At 39.1% G+C, this 19,122-nt stretch overlaps 1 protein-coding gene across 1 annotated transcript; it reads left to right on the forward strand.

Annotated features, from left to right (window-relative positions):
- Positions 1–2,528: 2,528 nt before the first annotated feature.
- LOC120856264 (phosphatidylinositol N-acetylglucosaminyltransferase subunit P-like) lies at positions 2,529–3,065 on the forward strand. The gene is given in 3 exon segments (XM_040231381.1): positions 2,529–2,626; positions 2,629–2,650; positions 2,653–3,065. Coding segments are annotated over 3 exon segments (384 nt in total). The 5' UTR covers positions 2,529–2,560; the 3' UTR covers positions 2,949–3,065.
- Positions 3,066–19,122: the final 16,057 nt, after the last annotated feature.

A 19,122-nucleotide genomic window follows, 5' to 3' on the forward strand; every position in this document is an offset into this window, starting at 1 on the left:
TCGGGCATGACTGAGCGACTTCACTTTCACTTTTCACTTTCATGCACTGGAGAAGGAAATGGCAACCCACTCCAGTGTTCTTGCCTGGAGAATCTCAGGGATGGGGGAGCCTGGTGGGCTGCTGTCTATGGGGTCACACAGAGTCGGACACGACTGACACGACTTAGCAACAGCAGCAGATTGCCACTCGATAGATACTGCTTGGCTGCTCCAACCTATAGCCTTTAATCTTTACCAAATAAAGGCATATACTCTGCAGGTGGAGTAACAGCTCCACGGGCAAATGTGGGCTCAGTGTTTGGCACACCAAGTACTGCCACTGCTGCTGCTAAGTCACCTCAGTCATGTCCGACCCTGTGCGACCCCAGAGACGGCAGCCCACCAGACTCCCCCGTCCCTGGGATTCTCCAGGCAAGAACACTGGAGTGGGTTGCCATTTCCTTCTCCAGTGCAGGAAAGTGAAAAGTGAAAGTGAAGTCGATCAGTCATGTCCGACTCTTCGAGACCCCATGGACTGCAGCCTTCCAGGGTCCTCCGTCCATGGGATTTTCCAGACAAGAGTACTGGAGACCAAAACCACTAGCATTACCACTAACATGACACCATCATAAAAGACTTGCAATGAGTCATCAAACAAGTTAAAGGAAAATGTGAAGGTGATACTGATAATGATGATGGTGATGACAATCATTTATAATCTAGCCTTAATGCATGTAACATGTATGCTTGTTCTTGAAACCATTATACTGAAATTAAACATGCACATGATGTTTTCAAATTGTTTTAGAAAACTTCAATAGTAGTTAATGAGTACATATAGTTACCATAGTTTTCAATTATGATGTTAGATTTTCTTTAATAGGACTAGTAATAGTTTCTCAGCAGCCTTTAATTATAAAAAACAAGTTGTCATTAAAGAAAGAAAGGAAGATAGAAAGGAGAAGAGAAAAAAGAAAAAAAGATGGAAAGCCACCCAACACATTTTACTGACTAGCATATCCTGAAGCCAAAGCCAGGTAAGGGCAAGAGAAAAAATATATGTACATAATCCCACATATGAGCAATGAAGCAAAAATCTTAAATTAAATCTTAACAAGTTAAATCCAGCAGTGTATTGAAAGAGTAATTCATCAAGCCCAAAGAGGATTTATCCCAGCATTGCTAAGATGGCTCAGCATTAGATTATATATCAATTTAACTTATTATATTAATAAATAAATAATTTAAATGACTGTCTTAAATTCAACATCCACTAATGATATAAAAGAAAAAATTTCCTAGCATGTAGGAAAGAACAGCTTTAATTTGATGCATTGTTTGTTTTTAATAAAACAATGATAAAAACTTACAGCAAATGCCCTTCTTAATGGTGAAGTAATAGACACACATTCCAACTGAAGTCAGAAACAAGACAAGAATGACCTATATCACCACTACTATTCAAATGGTATCATTTACTTTCTCTAATTCAAAAAGAGAAGGAAAGCAATAAGAGGTATAAACATTAAAAAAGAAGAGGCAAATTGTGATTATTTGCAAATGACACTATCGTTTACATAGAAAAACCCAAGAAAATCAATTGACAAACTATTAGAATTAATAAGAAAATTCAGCAAGGTGACCACATACAAGATCAACGTAAAAAAAAAAAAATCAATAGCTTTCCTATATACCAGCCATAACCAATTAGAAAATGTAATAGAAAATAAGATTCTATTCACAATAGTGGCAAAAAACGATTAACCAGCTAAGAATAAACCTAAAAATAAAAATTACCTTGGCCCCTTACAGATAGTTCAAAATTAGGAAACCTCAACCTAATTAATCACATGGATGAAAATCAAGTTAAAAACTGTACAATTATATAACAGCTAAGAAAATTCAAGAAGAGCTTATGGAAAAAACACTAAGTAAAACAAGAGACAAAGGCTATTGCCTAACTATGATGAAGAGTCTTTTCTTTTGTTTACCTGAGAAACTAAGTTCAGTTCAGTTCAGTCGCTTAATCGTGTCCGATTCTTTGCAACCCCATGAACCGCAGCACTCCAGGCCTCCCTGTCCATCACCAATGTCCGGAGTCCACCCAAACCCATGTCCATTGTGTTGGTGATACCATCCAACCATCTCATCCTCATCCAACCATAGTCCCCTTCTCCTCCTGCCCTCAATCTTTCCCAGCATCAGGTCTTTTCAAATGAGTCAGCTCTTCACATCAGGTGGCCAAAGCATTGGCGTTTCAGCTTCAATATCAGTCCTTCCAATGAACACCCAGGACTGATCTCCTTTAGGATGGACTGGCGGATCTCCTGAAGTCCAAGGGACTCTCGATAGTCTTCTCCAACACCACAGTTCAAAAGTATTGTGCTTTTGAACCCCCAGTTCATGGGGCTGCAAACAGTCGGATACGACTGAGTGACTGAACTGAACTGAAGAGCATCATATTAAATGGCTTAATGTTAAGTATATTCCCATAGAGACAGAAACAAGGCAGGGACCATTGCTCTCACTCAAAATTGTGTGTAGGAGTCGGTGCTTGGAGGACCCAAGAATATCTAAAGCCATGGGGAAAATGGTGGAAAAGTCACCATTGTCATTGCCAGAAAGAGCAATTTATGGCTTTGTTCTTTTTTCTTAAGCTCCCAATTTGGCTTCTTGTGTGGGCTTTTATTCCTGAATCTTGGCTAAACTCCTTAGACTTAACTTATTGGCCTCAAAAGTATTGGGCTGTTGCTCTGCCTGTGTATCTCCTCATTACTGTAGGCATCGGTTATGTCCTCTTATTTGGAATAAACATGATGAGTACCTCTCCACTCAACTCCATTCATAATATCACAGATGACTATGCCAAAAATCAACAGGACAAGAAAGACCAAGAAGAGGCCATCCCAGCGCTAAGAGATATTCCTATTAGTGAAGTAAACCAAATGTTCTTTCTTGAAGCCAAATAACTTTATACCAAAAACTTAATTGTATGTGGACTAATACCAAACATTTATTATAAATTTTTGACATAAAGGTTTCAACCATACTAATTTATATTGTCTTTTTGGTTAATATCCAGTGTTGAAATGTAAAAAAAAAAGTAGGTTGTACTTCTTTTATATTAAGTTCTAATAATATTATAATGTTATCAAATAGTTACTAATGGACAGAATAAATACTGCATTACGATACAGCAAAAAAAAAAGTGTGTAAAAATGAAAGAGGTGATTAAAAAGTGAGTGTAACAGCTTCATACAGCAGATCTCATTTCAGAATCTGGGAGTACCACACCCTGCCCCATAAACAAGACCACATGCTTTGATTTCATATTACATAATAGAATGGAAATTGAAACCTCACTCAGAGGCACAGATTGATCAAAAGGGGTTTATTTGCTTCTTTCCCTATCAAAGTCAGGAAGCAACAGTTAGAACTGGACATGGAACAACAGACTGGTTTCAAATAGGAAAAGGAGTACATCAAGGCTGTATATTGTCACCCTGCTTATTTAACTTCTATGCAGAGTACATCATGAGAAACACTGGGCTGGAAGAAACACAAGCTGGAATCGAGATTGCTGGGAGAAATATCAATAACCTCAGATATGCAGATATCACCACCCTTATGGCAGAAAGTGAAGAGGAACTAAAAAGCCTCTTGATGAAAGTGAAAGTGGAGAGTGAAAAAGTTGGCTTAAAGCTCAACATTCAGAAAACGAAGATCATGGCATCTGGTCCCATCACTTCATGGGAAATAGATGGGAAAACAGTGGAAACAGTGTCAGACTTTATGTTTTTGGGCTCCAAAATCACTGCAGATGGTGACTGCAGCCATGAAATTAAAAAACACTTACTACTTGGAAGAAAAGTTATGACCAACCTAGACAGCATATTCAAAAGCAGAGACTTTCCTTTGCCGACTAAGGTCCGTCTAGTCAAGGCTATGGTTTTTCCTGTGGTCATGTATGTATGTGAGAGTTGGACTGTGAAGAAAGCTGAGTGCTAAAGAATTGATGCTTTTGAACTGTGGTGTTGGAGAAGACTCTTGGGAGTCCCTTGGACTGCAAGGAGATCCAACCAGTCCATTCTGAAGGAGATCAACTCTGGGATTTCTTTGGAAGGAATGATGCTGAAGCTGAAACTCCAGTACTTTGGCCACCTCATGCGAAGAGTTGACTCATTGGAAAAGACTGATGCTGGGAGGGATTGGGGGCAGGAGGAGAAGGGGACGACCGAGGATAAGATGGCTGGATGGCATCACCGACTCGATGGACGTGAATCTGAGTGAACTCCGGGAGCTGGTGATGGACAGGGAGGCCTGGCGTGCTGTGATTCATGGAGTCGCAAAGACTCAGACACGACTGAGAGACTGAACTGAACTGAACTATCAAAGTCTTTGCCCAGTACTATCAAGATATTATTCATACTGTCCCTGTCCTCTGCTTGTAGGAAAGAATTTTAAATTATTCAAACAGTCCTGAGACCCACCAAAATCTGAATGAGAGTCTTGTTGGGTAGAGTATTCTTGGTTGTAAGTTTTTGCCTTCATCACTTTAAATATGTTGTGCCACTTCCTTTGGCCTGCTGAGTTTCTGCTGGAAAATCAGCTGATAATTTTATGGGGGAATCCCTCATATGTTATTTATTATTTTTTCCCTTGTTGTTTTTAATATTTTCTCTTTATCTTTAATTCTGGTCAGTTTTATTGCTATGTGTTTCACCATGTTCCTCCTTGGGTTAAACCTTAATGGGACTCTCTGCACTTTCTGGACTTGGGTGACTGTTTCCTTTCCCATCTTAGGGAAGTTTTCAGCTATTATCTCTTCAAATGTTGTCTCAGGCCATTTCTCTCTTCTCCTGGGACCCCTATAATTTGAATGTTGGTGTGCTTACTGTTGCCCTGAGATCTCCTAGACTGTCTTCATTTCTTTTTATTCTTTTTTCTTTATTCTGTTCTGTGGCAGTAATTTTCACCATTCTGTCTTCCAGATCACTTATCCATTCTGCCTCATTTATTCTGCTCTTGATTCTTTCTAGTGTATTTTTCATTTCAGTTATTGTATTTTTCAACTCTGGTTGTTCTTAATATTTTCTAACTCTTTGTTAAAAACTTCTTGTAACTTCTCTCCATGTGCATCTATTTTTTTCCTGAGTTCTTTGATTATTTTTACAATCACTGTCCCTGAACTCTTTCTTGGGTAGATTGCCTAGCTCCACATCACTTTGTTGTTCTTCTGTTTTATTTTGTTCCTTCATCTGGAACGTAGTCCTCTGCCAACTCATTTTGTCTAAATTTCTATTTGTATTTTATGTATATGGAAGGTTATTTTTGTTTCTTGACCTTGGAGAAGTGCCCTCTGTGGGGAACGTCATATTTGTCGCCTCTCATCATACAAGGGCCAGGGATCAGCTGGTCCCAGGGGAGGTTCTCAACTGCATTTGTAGACTCAGTTCTGAAGGCTGTGGGATCATAGTTTTCTTGCTTCTGGTGTCTCCCTCCTGGTTGGTAAGGCTGGTCCAGAGACCTGTGCAGGCTTCTTGGTGGGAGGGGCTGGTGCCTGCCCACTGGTGAATGGAACTGGGTCTTGGGCCTCTAGTAGGCAGGGCCACGTCAAAGGATATGTGTAGAGCTGGCTGTGGGCTCAGGAAGTTTTTAGGCAGCCTGTCTGCTGATGGGTAGGGTTGTGTTCCCACCCTGTTGGTTGTTTGGCCAAAGGCACTGGGGCCTGATTGGTGGGGCCAGGTCTTGGTGCTAATTCATTCCAATTCCAAAGGAGGGCAATGCCAAAGAATGTTCAAGCTACCACACAATCGTGCTTATTCACATGCTAGCAATGTAATGCTCAAAATCCTTCAAGCTAGGCTTCAACAGTATATGAACTAACAACATCCAGATATACAAACTGGTTGTAGAAAAGGCAGAGGAATCAGACATTAAATTGCCAACATCCACTGGATCATAGAAAAAACAAGGGAATTCCAGAAAAAAAAAATCTACTTCTGCTTCATTGACTATGCTAAAGCTTTTGACTGTGTGAATCATAGCAAACTGTGGAAAATTCTTAAAGAGGTGGGAGTAGCAAACCACCTGATCTGCCTCCTGAGAAACCTGTATGCAGGTCAAGAAGCAACAGTTAGAACCAGACATGGAACAATGAACTGATTCAAAATTGAGAAAGAAGTATGTCAAGCCTGTATATTATCATCCTGCTTATTTAATTTATATGCAGAGTACCTCATGCAAAATGCTGGGCTGGATGAATTACAAGCTGGAATCAAGATTGCCAGGAGAAATATCAATAACCTCAGATATGCAGATAACACCACACTAATGGCAGAAAGCTAAGAGGAACTAAAGAGCTTCTTGATGAACGTGAAAGAAGAGAGTGAAAAAGCTGGATTAAAACTCAACATTCAATAAATGAAGATCATGGCCTCTGGTCCCATCACTTCACGGCAAATAGATAGGGGATAAATGGAAACAGTGAGAGACTTTATTTTCTTGAGCTCCAAAATCACTGCAGGTGGTGACTGTAGCCATGACATTAAAAGACGTTTGCTCCTTGGAAAAAAAGCCACGACAAACCTGAGAGTGTATTAAAAACCAGAGACGTCACTTTGCCAGCAAAGCTCCACATAGTCAAGGCTATGGTTTTTCCAGTAGTCATGTACGGACGTGAGAGTTGGATCATAAAGAAGGCTGAGTGCCGAAGAATTGATGCTTTTGAACTGTGGTGCTGAATAAGACTCTCGAGAGTCCCTTGGACTACAAGGAGATCCAACCAGTCAATCCTAAAGGAAATCAGTCCTGAATATTCATTGGTAGGACTGATGATGAAGCTGAGGGCCCAATACTTTGGCCACCAGATGTAAAGAACTGACTCATTGGAAAAGACCCTGATGATGGGAAAGATTGAAGGCAGGAAGAGAAGGGGACGACAGAGGCTGAAATGGTTGGATGCCATCACTGACTCAATGGACATGAGTTTGAGCAAACTCTGAGAGTTGGTGAAGCACAGGGAAGCCTGGTGTGCTTCAATCTGTGGGGTCACAAAGAGTCAGACATGGCTGAGAGATTGAATAACAACAACCCAAGCAAGATATCTGCCTCCAACAAGAGCTCAAGTAGATGAAGACTTCCTGACATTTCTGTCACCAGCTTTTATGACTCCAGAGCGAACAACAGACGTCTTCTCCCTCCCCAGAAGACTCCCCAAGACCAGCATGTAGGTCTGGCTCAGGCTCCAGTGAAGTCACAGCTTTTCCCCTGGCTCCTGGTGTGCACGAGAACTTGCATGCACCCTGCAAGAGTGGAGTCTCTGCTTCCCCCAGGGCTGTGGCGCTCCTGCAATCAAGCCCCACTGGCCTTCAAGGTTAAATGCTCTGGAGGGTCCTCCTCCCCATACCAGACCCCCAGTCTGGGGAGCCTGATATGGGGTTCACAGCTCTCGCTTCTGTGAGAGAACTTCTCTGATATAATTGTTCTCCAGTTTGTGATTCGCCCACCCAAGGGGTATGGGATTTGATTATATGATGAGTGCATCCTTCCTGCCATCTTGTTGAGCTTCTTCTTCATGTCTCTGGATGTGGGAGGTCTTTCCTTGGTAGGTTCAAGTCTTTTTTTTAATCAGTGGTTGCTCTGAAGTTAGTTTTGATTTTGGTGTTCTTGTGGGAAGAGGTGAGCTCAAGGTCCTACTCTGCCATCTCGTCTCCTCTCCAAGTCAAGAGAAATATTTTTTTAAAACAGAGAGAGAGATGACTATATGGTAAAATAGTTTATAGTTAAAACCCTATTTTTACCAATACTATAAATGAGGCTTACTCCCATATTACATGAAAGGAGTTTTGAATTGTCAAATGAAGCATAATCCTATGTTATTTAAAAACACACCTAAAACAAAGAGATTAGAATGCTTAAAAATAAGAGAATGGATAAATTTATACCAGGCAAGATATAAAACACAAAACAGCAAGGGTCATGATGTTGGTATCTGTCAGGATAGAATTCTGACCAAAAGACTTTAAAAAGAAAAAGGAGGACTTTAAGAAATGTTAATGGATAATTTAAAAATGGAGATACGTAGTCAATAACATAAGAGTCAGCTTCCACCAAATAAAAACTACAGCAGATGCAGACGAAACAGAAACACATTAACAAGAGAAAAGATTGATACATTAAGCTCATTCCAAGACAAAGCAAGTGGATGAAATATGAATAAGGATCTAGGAAACCTTATCCAGTGCTACTGAAAATGTGGTTACAGACTGCTGCCAATTCAAGAAATGTGGTTAGCAGATGCAGTGAGATAGGAAGCTTGCTTCAGAATATAAATCAATGCACTACTTCCTTCATTTGGAAAGTCTTGCCACCAAAAGAAAAAAAAAAATCAGCTGAACTATTGTATGCTTAGTGACACAGTAGACTGGCTACTTTGAGTATCACTGACCTAAATCGCATAATCGGTATGGTAACTCTTACAAATGTATATCAAATTCTGAATACTTATATTAATGAATATACCTCCTTTTGAAGTACACATGGAATGTTCCTGAAAATGGACATCTTAGGACATAAAGAAAACTGGCAACAAACATTGATAATTATTTGAAAAATGCAAATCAAAGCAACAGTGAAATATCACCTCATACCTGTCATCAAAAAGTCTACAAATAACAAATACCAGAGAGGATATGGAGAAAAAAAGAACACTTGTGCACAACTGGTGGGAATGTAAATTGGTGCAGCCACTATAGAACAGTATGTCACTTCCTCAAAAAATTAAAAATAGAGCTACCATATGATCCAGCAATTCCACTGTTGGGTATACATCTGGAGAAAAACAAAAATGCTAATTAAAAAATATATGCACACCCCAGTGTTCACTGCAGCACTATTTACAATAGCCAGGAAATGGAAGCAACCCAAGTGCCCATCAACAGCACATGGATAAAGAAGATGTGATATATACGCACAATGGAATATTACTCAGCCACAAAAAAGAATGAAATCCTGCCATTTGCAGCATCGTGGATGGCCCTAAAGAATATTGTGCTTAATAAAATGTCAGACAGAGAAAGATAAATACTGTATGATAAGTGAAATCTAAAAAATAAAATGAATGTATATAGCAACGGAAAAAGACTCACAGATATAAAAAACAAACTAGTGGTTACCATTGAGGAGAGGGAAAAAGGGAGCAGCAAGATAGGGTATGAGATTAAAAGGTACAAACTATTCTGTATAAAATAGATAAGTGACAGGTATCAGGAAATTGCAGCCATTATCTTGTAATAACTTTTTGTTGCTGTTGTTCAGTCACTCAGTCGTGTCTGACTCTTTTCGACCCCGTGGACTGATGCAACACGCCAGGCTTCCCTGTCCTTCACCATCTCCTGAAGTTTGCTCAAACTCGTGCCCACTGAGTCGATGATGTCATACAACCATCTCATCCTTTGTTGCCCCCCTACTCCTGCCCTCAGTCTTTCCCAGCATCAGGTTCTTTTCCAATGAGTCAGCTTTTTTAGTGAAGTATAATATGTAAACATACTATGAATCACTATGCTGTATACATGAAACTAACATAATATTGTAAATCAACTATACCTCAATTAAAAATAATAAAATAAAATAATGTAAAAAATTTAAATGCAAATAACAGGCTGTGTTCTATGGCTACAATGCTGGATATTGATGATAATAATAAAGTCTCTGCCACTTGGAAAAAAGTTTTAATACACATACTTTTAAACGATCCTTCAATGAAGGAAAAGTTAAAAATTTAGAACTCTTGAAAAGACTACTGCTAATAGTGTAAACATTACATCTGAATAAATGGTCTATGGCAAAAAAAGAGTTATCAGAAGAAAATTCATTATGTTGGATATCTCTGTCAATGAATATGAAAGTAAATAAATGAAACATTGATGTCCCAAAGATAGAAAAAGATTAAAGAAAACCGAAGTAAAGCACAAGCAAAGAATTAATAAGAGTGAAAAATTAGTGAACTGATAAAACAGAGTAAAAGTAATACAGAAATCAAAAGGCTTATTTGAAAACACTAACAATGTACACAAACTATTGAATAACTTAACTTTTAAAATAAAGTATAAAACATACAAACTAATGACAAGCCAGACAGGGCCATCAAAACAGAGCCTATTAATTTGTATACTTTATGCAAATAAATAGGAAAATCTTGATGAAATAAATAAGATAACTGAATGCCACTTAAAGAATTCTAGATCATAGAAGAGGAAGAAACACTTTCAATTTCTTTTTGTGGAACAAGTATAACATTGACAGTAAATGAATAAAAAAGGTAAAATATTAGTAAGAATATATTAATAACACATTAAATAAATACATATAACTAAGTGGGGTTTATTTCAGGAATATAAAGATCATTCAACACTAAGAAATCTATTAACATAATGTACCAAATTTATACACCTAAGGAGGAAATGCTAATCTCTGTAGATATTGAAAAGGCCTTCAACACAATTCAAAGCCCATTCATGTTAAAGACTCAATAAAAAGAAATTGAGGGATATTTCCTTTACAATATATTGGCCCCAAATTAATTAGTGGGCAAACCCTAGAGGCTTTCCTACTGGTGATATAATTTAAAAAAAATTTTTTTTCTCCCAGATTCCTGGCACAGAACTTCAAAAATCCTTGGAATTTCCTGAGTGATAGGGGTGTCTTGTTACTCATAACAAACCCCTTGATACTTGAATTTATGAACTCAATACTTGAATTATATATTTAATACTTTATAAACTCAATACTTAAGTTTATGTTAATGAGGGGTTTCATGGTGATGATTCACAGCAGAGAGGGATTTGGTAGCTTCAGGATGAAGGCTGGGGCCAGAAGAACCAAACCACGTGATTAGAGCATTGTAACTTTCAGCCCCATGGCTCAACTTCAGGAAGTGGAGAGGAACTGGAGGTTGAGTTCAATCACCAAACTAACGATTTTAAAACTCAGGGCCAGCATGCTTAGGGAGCTTCCTCAGCTGGGGAACGTCTTAATAGTCTAGGAGGGTGGTATCTCTTCTTCTGGCTGTTCATCAATATCCTTTGTAATAAAATGGTAATTGTAAATATAGCACTTTCCTGAGTTCTGTGAGTGGATCTAGTGACTTTTCCACTTGAAGATGTTGTGGGAAGTCCCAAATTTGTATCCAGCCAGGCAGAAGTGTGGGTGGGCTGGGGTCACCCAGGACCTGATGTGGGGGCAGCCTTGTGGGACTGAAAGCCTTAATCCTGTGGAATCTTCACTAACTGTGGGTAGCTGGTGTCAGAACTGAATTGAATTGTAGGGCACACAGCTGGTATCAGACAAATAGCGTTGGAACTCATCGCCAAAATCATAGAGAAGACAAGGATGTCCACTATTTTAACACAAGAGAAAACAATTAGAAATATTAAAATGGAAAAAGAAGAGGTAAATTTACGTTCAAGTGCAAATGATATAGTTCTAGGAAACATAATAAATAGAAATTTTATTCGTATGAAGAATAAATGTATTTTGTCAAGTAGCATGTTATAAAATTAGCATATAGAAATAAAGAGCTTTGTAACCACTTGGAAGAAATAGTAATCACTTGTAAGAAATAAAGGAAGAAGAGAGTCCTGATTCCATTCACAACAGCAAAAGCAAAGCAAAATAAAATGCAGACACAGATTTAATGAGAATTGTGTAATGAGGATTGTGTAATGAGGTGTAATTCCCCACCAGGGAAGCCCAAGAATATTGGAGTGGGTAGCCTATCCCTTCTCCAGGGGAACTTACCAACCCAGGAATCGAATCAGGACCTCCTGCATGAGGAAAACTATAAAATACTCCTACAGGACAAAAAGTAGTTTTGAAAAAATGAGAAAACATACCATATTATTGATCAGAAGACTCAATATCAGAAAAAGGTCAATACTCTACAAATTACAATTTGTGATCCCAATAAAATTATCTTCTGTGCTGTGCTTAGTGGTGTCTGACTCTCTGAGACCCCATGGACTATAGCTAGCCAGGCTCTCTGTCCATGGGGATTCTCCAGGCAAGAATACTGGAGTGGGTTGCCACGCCCTCCTCCAGGGGATCTTCCCAACCCAGAGATTGAATCCAGGTCTCCTGCATTGCAGGCAGACTCTTTCCCATCTGAGCCACCAGGGAAGCCCAAGAATATTGTAGTGGGTAGCCTATCCCTTCTCCAGGGGAACTTCCCAACCCAGGAATCGAACCAGGGCCTCCTGCACAGGCGGATTCTTTACCAGCTGAGCTACCAGGGAATTATCTTCAGTTATTATTTTTTTTCTGGAGCCAGACAAGTTGATTATATATTATTTTGGAAAATAAATACAAGACTAACCAGAAATCTCCTAAAAAAGAAGAGAAATGGGAAACTAGCCCTACTTCACATTGAAACATTTATTAAAACTCTCTTATTGAATGAAACAATACCATTTGCAGCAACATGAATAGAGCTAAATGTGCCTAGAGCTGGTCATGCTCTGCAATGAGAAGCTACTGCAACGAGAATCGCATGCTCCGCAACTAGAGAGTCGTGCCCAATCTCCGAAACTAGAGGAAGGCCATACGCAGCAACAAAGACCCAACACAGCCCAAAAAAGAAGATACAGACTCACAGATATAGAAAACAAACTTAGGGTAACCAAAAGGGAAAGGGGATGGGGGAAGGATAAATTAAGAATTTGGGAAAAGCAAATACAAAATACGATGTATAAAATAGGTAAACAAAAAGGTCCCACTGTATAGCACAGGGAACTATATTCAATATACTATAATAAACCATAATGGGAAAGAATATATTTATTCATATATTATATATATTTATGTATATATATATATGAATCACTTTGTTGTACATCAGAAACTAATCAGTTCAGTTCAGTTCAGTTCAGTTGCTCAGTCGTGTTTGACTCTTTGCGACCCCATGAATCACAGCACGCCAGGCCTCCCTGTCCATCACCAACTCAGTTCACTCAGATTCACGTCCATCGAGTCAGTGATGCCATCCAGCCATCTCATCCTGGCTCGGTCGTCCCCTTCTCCTTCTGCCCCCGATCCCTCCCAGCATCAAAGTCTTTTCCATTGAGTCAACTCTTTGCATGAGGTGGCCAAAGTACTGGAGTTTCAGCTTTAGCATCAGTCCTTCCAAAGAACACCCAGGACTGATCTTCAGAATGGACTGGTTGGATCTCCTTGCTGTCCAAGGGACTCTCAAGAGTCTTCTCCAACACCACAGTTCAAAAGCATCAATTCTTCGGCGCTCAGCCTTCTTCACAGTCCAACTCTCACATCCATACATGACTACTGGAAAAACCATAGCCTTGACTAGACGGACCTTAGTTGGCAAAGTAATGTCTCTGCTTTTGAATATACTATCTAGGTTGCTCATAACTTTTCTTCCAAGGAGTAAGCATCTTTTAATTTCATGACTGCAATCACCATCTGCAGTGATTTTGGAGCCCAAAAAATAAAGTCTGACAATGTTTCCACTGTTACCCCATCTATTTCCCATGAAGCGATGGGACTGGATGCTATGATCTTTGTTTTCTGAATGTTGAGCTTTAAGCCAACTTTTTCACTCTCCTCTTTCACTTTCATCAAGAGGCTTCTTAGTTCCTCTTCGCTTTCTGCCATAAGGGTGGTGTCATCTGCCTATCTGAGGTTATTGATATTTCTCCCGGCTATCTCGATTCCAGCTTGTGTTTCTTCCAGTCCAGCATTTCTCATGATGTATAATACAACATTGTAAATCAACTTTATTTTTTAAAAAACTCTTATTAAAACATGACATTGGTGCATAAATAGGTAATAAATAGGTTAATTGAACAGGATATAAAAATCTAAAGATAATACCAACCTGGTGGCTCAGACCATAATGCTTCTGCCTGCAATGTGGGAGACTCAGGTTTGATCCCTGGGTCGGGAAGACCCCGTGGAGAAGGAAACGGCAACTCACTCCAGTATTCTTGCCTGGAAAATTCCATGGACTGAGCAGCCTGGTAGGCTACAAACAGTTGGACACAACTGAGTGACTTCATTTTCTTTTCTTTCTTTAGTTTTTTTTTTAAACTCTTTTATTAAAACATGGTATTAGTGCATAAATAGATATATAGTTAATTTAACAGGATATAAAGTCTAAAGACAGATTCCAAAGGTATACAGACATTTAATGTTTGATAAACAAATGGTGTTGGAACAACTGATGGCGAAGTGGATAAAGACAAAATCGGATCCATTCTTCATGGCTTGCACTTGGGTAAATTCCAAGTGAGTCAGATATCTAAATGTGAAAATAGAAAATCACACAAATACTAGAGGAAAACATAGGTCAATTTTTTTTACAACTTAAAAATGAGGAGGACTTTCCTCTGATTCCACATTTGGATTCAGTAACAGAAAGATGGGTAAATTGATCTACCTGAAATTTTCAAAAGTTAAAAAATTGCATGCCTGAAATACCACGAGCAATGTCAAAGTTAAATAAAAACCAAGACAAAACTGTAACTAATATCACAAAAGGCCAGTATCCCTAATATGTAAAATTTTTCTAAATATTGAAAAGAAATTCAAATCTTAGTCTAACTATCCAGTAGTAAATGGGAAAGTTAAAGAAAAATAAATACAAATAGCTCTTAAGTATATGAAAAGATGCTTAACTTTGATTTGCTACTTGTATAGTAAGATAAATGTATATTAATACTAAAATAAGATAGCACTATTTATCTATCAGATTTGTAAAAATCTCAAACTTGATAACACACTAAGCTGGTGAGACTGTGCAGAAACAGGTACTTTCATGTATTGCTGATGGAGATGAGAAATGGTACAACTGTGGAGGGAGATTTGACATTAGCTAGCAAAATTATGTGTGCATTTATTCTATGCCCAAGAAACCTCCCTTCTAGGTAAGATAATGTTGCAAAAACTTGAAATGATGAATGTGCAAGGCTATTTATTGCAGCACACTGTGTAATAATATAAGAGTATCAACAGCTCACAGGTCTATCTGCAGAGGAAAGGTGAAGAAACAATGGTACATACATGCAATGGGGTATTCATCAGTTGTAAAAAGAAGAGTATTTCCAGGATAAAAGTGCAGAAAATCAACATGCAGAACAGTATGTATAGTATTATACTTTTTGTATAAGAATGGAAAAAGTATATATATATATATATATACACACACACACACACGCACACACACACATATATACAAAATTTTTAAGTGCATAAACCAAAAACAAATAAATAAAAATGATTACCTATAAGGAAAAGTGTATGGATGTATCTCCCTGAATGTCCCTTGTTTTATACTTATGACATAATAAAATATATACACAATTAAAATATACACATAAATTTAACCACAAAGAAAAAAGCAATAATTCCTTACTACGGCCATCATGCTGAAGGCTGTCAGGCTTTGTGCCCAAACTTTTGCCTTAGAGTCATATGATTGTTGCAGCAATGTCCTATATGAAGTGAAGGCAAAAACAAAATACCATTAATAGGTATAAGGAAGACTTTAAAACAAAGGGAAATTCACATGCCATTATTTTTTAATTGGGAAGCTTGCATTTATTTTATCATTTATTTATCTGGCTGCTCAGCCTGTGGGGGTCTTAGTTCCCTGACCATGGATTGAACTTGTGTCCCCTGCATTGGAAGCGCATAATCTTAACCACTGGGCCTCCAGGGAAGTCCCAGGAAGCTTGTATTTTAGCTTGGCAATGCACTTGATGCAATATCAAGATAAATGCAAAATGGGGAAAATACAGTGGTGTGTGTGTATATATATATACATATATATATAATTGGCCTTAAGCTTGGCAGATTTTTGCCTTTGGTTCCTATGTTTCTGACCAAAAGGTACAATCCTGTTCTTCCTCTCTCTGGCTGTGCTGGGTCTTTGCTGCTGCACAGGTTTTTCTCTAGTTTCGATGAGGGGGGTGGGGTGCCCCCCTTCAGTTGCTATGCGCAGGCTTGTGCAGGCCCCTCCCCTTGCAAAGCAGGGGCTCCAGGGCACCGACCTCGGCAATTGCAGTGCGTGGGCTCAGTAGTTACTATTCCCGGGTTCCAGTGCACAGGCTCCATAGTTGCCGCACAGGGGCCCAGTCGCTCTGTGGCATGTGGCATCCTCCTCGACTAGGGATCCCATTCGTGTCTCCTGCATTGGCAGGCAGACTCCTCACCACTGGGTCACCAGGGAAGGCCTACAGTTCTATTCTGATGTGTGCTTTTAATCTATTCATTTACTCAATTTATTAGTTTTCTTAGACTAGTCTGAATAATATGTGACTCTTTGGCTAAGGCTTTTTCCTTCTATTTAGAAACCTGATGCCTATTTTGGGAACTAGAAAAAACAAATTTCTTCAATAGAAAAGACTGTATTTACCTTAGAAAATGAGAGACAGAGAAACTTAAGAGACCTTCCAACCAAATACAATATGTACATCTTGTTTAGATCCTGATTTAAATAAACCAACTATAAAAAGGCATTTTGAGACCATTGGGAAAAACTGAACATGGACTAATTGTTAGATGATATTAAGGAGTTAATTGTTGATTTTGGGGGGAATGATAATGAAATTGTGGTTATGTTATGTTTATAAAATTAGTCTATATTACTGAAGAATTTACAAAGAAACTATATGCTGTCTTAGATTGTTTTAGAATACTCCAACAAAAGAAAAAACATAGTGGTAGGAAGGATAGAGTATAAATAACAAGAATAGAATGTTGATTACTGTTGAAGCTGGAAGATAGGTGCTTAGAGGCTTATTATACTATTCTCTCTACTTTATGTATGTTTGAAATTTTCGTAACAAAAAGGTATGAATTCTGTCACTCCTATGTCTCCCCAGATGAAACCATTGAACTCAAAAGAGCAAGATCAAATGTTAGATCAAATAAAAGTTTTATAACATAAATTCCTTTCTTTAAGTTGCTTTCTTTGGTCTTGAAAGCCTTTTAACAGATAGGAGTTAAAATATTATGGAAAAATAAAAGACCATTGTCACAGTCTGTTAATCCCATATGCTTCCCATGAGAAGGATAAATAGTTATATGGCAGTTTTATGGGATTCAGGACTCAATATAGAAAATTTTCCTAAAGGACTCTCTAACACTCCATCCTTCCTTTTCTTCTTTTTAAAAAATTTTTAAAATCGGGATGGGAGGTAGATGAGGAAAAAATGGAGGCATGAAAAAATCTCCTATTTGACTATTTAGAGCAAAGTAAAGAATGGGGAATAGATGGGGAAACAGTGGAAACAGTGTCAGACTTTATGTTTTTGGGCTCCAAAATCACTGCAGATGGTGATTGCAGCCATGAAATTAAAAGACGCTTGCTTACTCCTTGGAAGAAAAGTTATGACCAACCTAGATAGCATATTCAAAAGCAGAGACATTACTTTGCCAACAAAGGTCCGTCTAGTCAAGGCTATGGTTTTTCCTGTGGTCATGTACGGATGTGAGAGTTGGACTGTGAAGAAGGCTGAGCGCCGAAGAATTGATGCTTTTGAACTGTGGTGTTGGAGAAGACTCTTGAGAGTCCCTTGGACTGCAAGGAGATCCAACCAGTCCATTCTGAAGGAGATCAGCCCTGGGATTGGAGGGAAAGATGCTGAAGCTGAAACTCCAATACTTTGGCCACCTCATGTGAAGAGTTGACTCATTGGAAAAGACTCTGATGCTGGGAGGGATTCGGGGCAGGAGGAGAAGGGGACGACAGAGGATGAGATGGCTGGATGGCATCACTGACTCGATGGATGTGAGTCTGAGTGAACTCCGGGAGTTGGTGATGGAGAGGGCGTGCTGCGATTCATGGGGTCGCAAAGAGTCGGACACAACTGAGCGACTGAACTGAACTGAACTGAAAGAATGGGGCTGGTGGCCTTTGGTTTGAGATACTCTGGTGTGATAGAAACAAACATACAATAAGTCTGCAAGTACAATCATCTGAAGTTGCCAGCTAACTTTATCCTGATAAACAAAGTATCAATTAGAAAGCATGTAGAATTCAGCAAATGGCTCTTTTGGGAACTAGCACCTGGCTTACTCCTGGACTCCAGCATCGTACAACAACACTTAACCAGGAAACACTTGGTGATTATACATCCCCAACTGCTCTCAAACCATAAAACAGAGGGTACTTCATCCATCAAATGGGAGTGGTCCTATAAGACCAGGCTCAAGTCTGAATATGCATGAAAGTTGCACCAGCTAACTGTTTACATTCCTAATATCTCCACTCTCATCCCCTGCCATCCATCCCTCAGCCAACGCCAATGACCTCACAGTTTCCTATGATCAGTGAGCCAAGGGAGAAAGCATTTCAACTTTTTACAGAATACTCAGCACAGGACGCTGGTAGTGGCCAGCAGTGTGCTACTGTATTATATTCACTTGACAGACTACAGAGAAGGGAAATCCTTCTAGTGGGCAGAACTCAAGTAGCACAACTTGTACACTTTCCTTGTTAGGGAAGATGTTCCAAGGTAAGGCCCCCCAGGGACACACAAAAAAGTGGTAAACTGTTAACTTTATGGTTGGGGACTTGAAAGGGACAAGATAAGAAAATCGATGACAAGGAAGATTGGAGAAGAGATATGTAGGTGGATTTAAGACCCTCTTAAAATGGGTCTAGACTATGAGAGTATTTATTCACCTTGAGAATCTTCAGAATGGAGGAGACGCTCCTTAACTTGTCCATGGAATTCTCCAGGCAGGAATACTGGAGTGGGTAGCCATTCCCTTCTCCAGTGGTTCTTCCCAACCCAGGGATCGAATCCAGGTCTTCCGCATTGCAGGCAGATTCTTTTCTGTCTGAACCACCAGGGAAGACTTTATTGCCATTACTGAGGCCCGATTTATGAGCCAGTCACAAACCCTTAGCCCCCTGCACTTGGGGACAGTCAGGCACTACAAATCAAACATAGTAGTGATTTAACCCCCATGGGAATAGATACTTGTTCTGATTTGGATTTGATTCCCCTGCTCACCATGTCTCTGGCAGCACTACTGCCCCAAGCTTGTTAAGTGCCTTATGCTATCATGGTAACTCATACATATGAATCATGTTCATTTAAATGCACAAAGAAACCCAAC

The sequence above is a fragment of the Oryx dammah genome, unplaced genomic scaffold (assembly GCF_014754425.2).
Source record: "Oryx dammah isolate SB20612 unplaced genomic scaffold, SCBI_Odam_1.1 HiC_scaffold_28, whole genome shotgun sequence".
In the NCBI taxonomy this organism is placed as follows: domain Eukaryota; kingdom Metazoa; phylum Chordata; class Mammalia; order Artiodactyla; family Bovidae; genus Oryx; species Oryx dammah.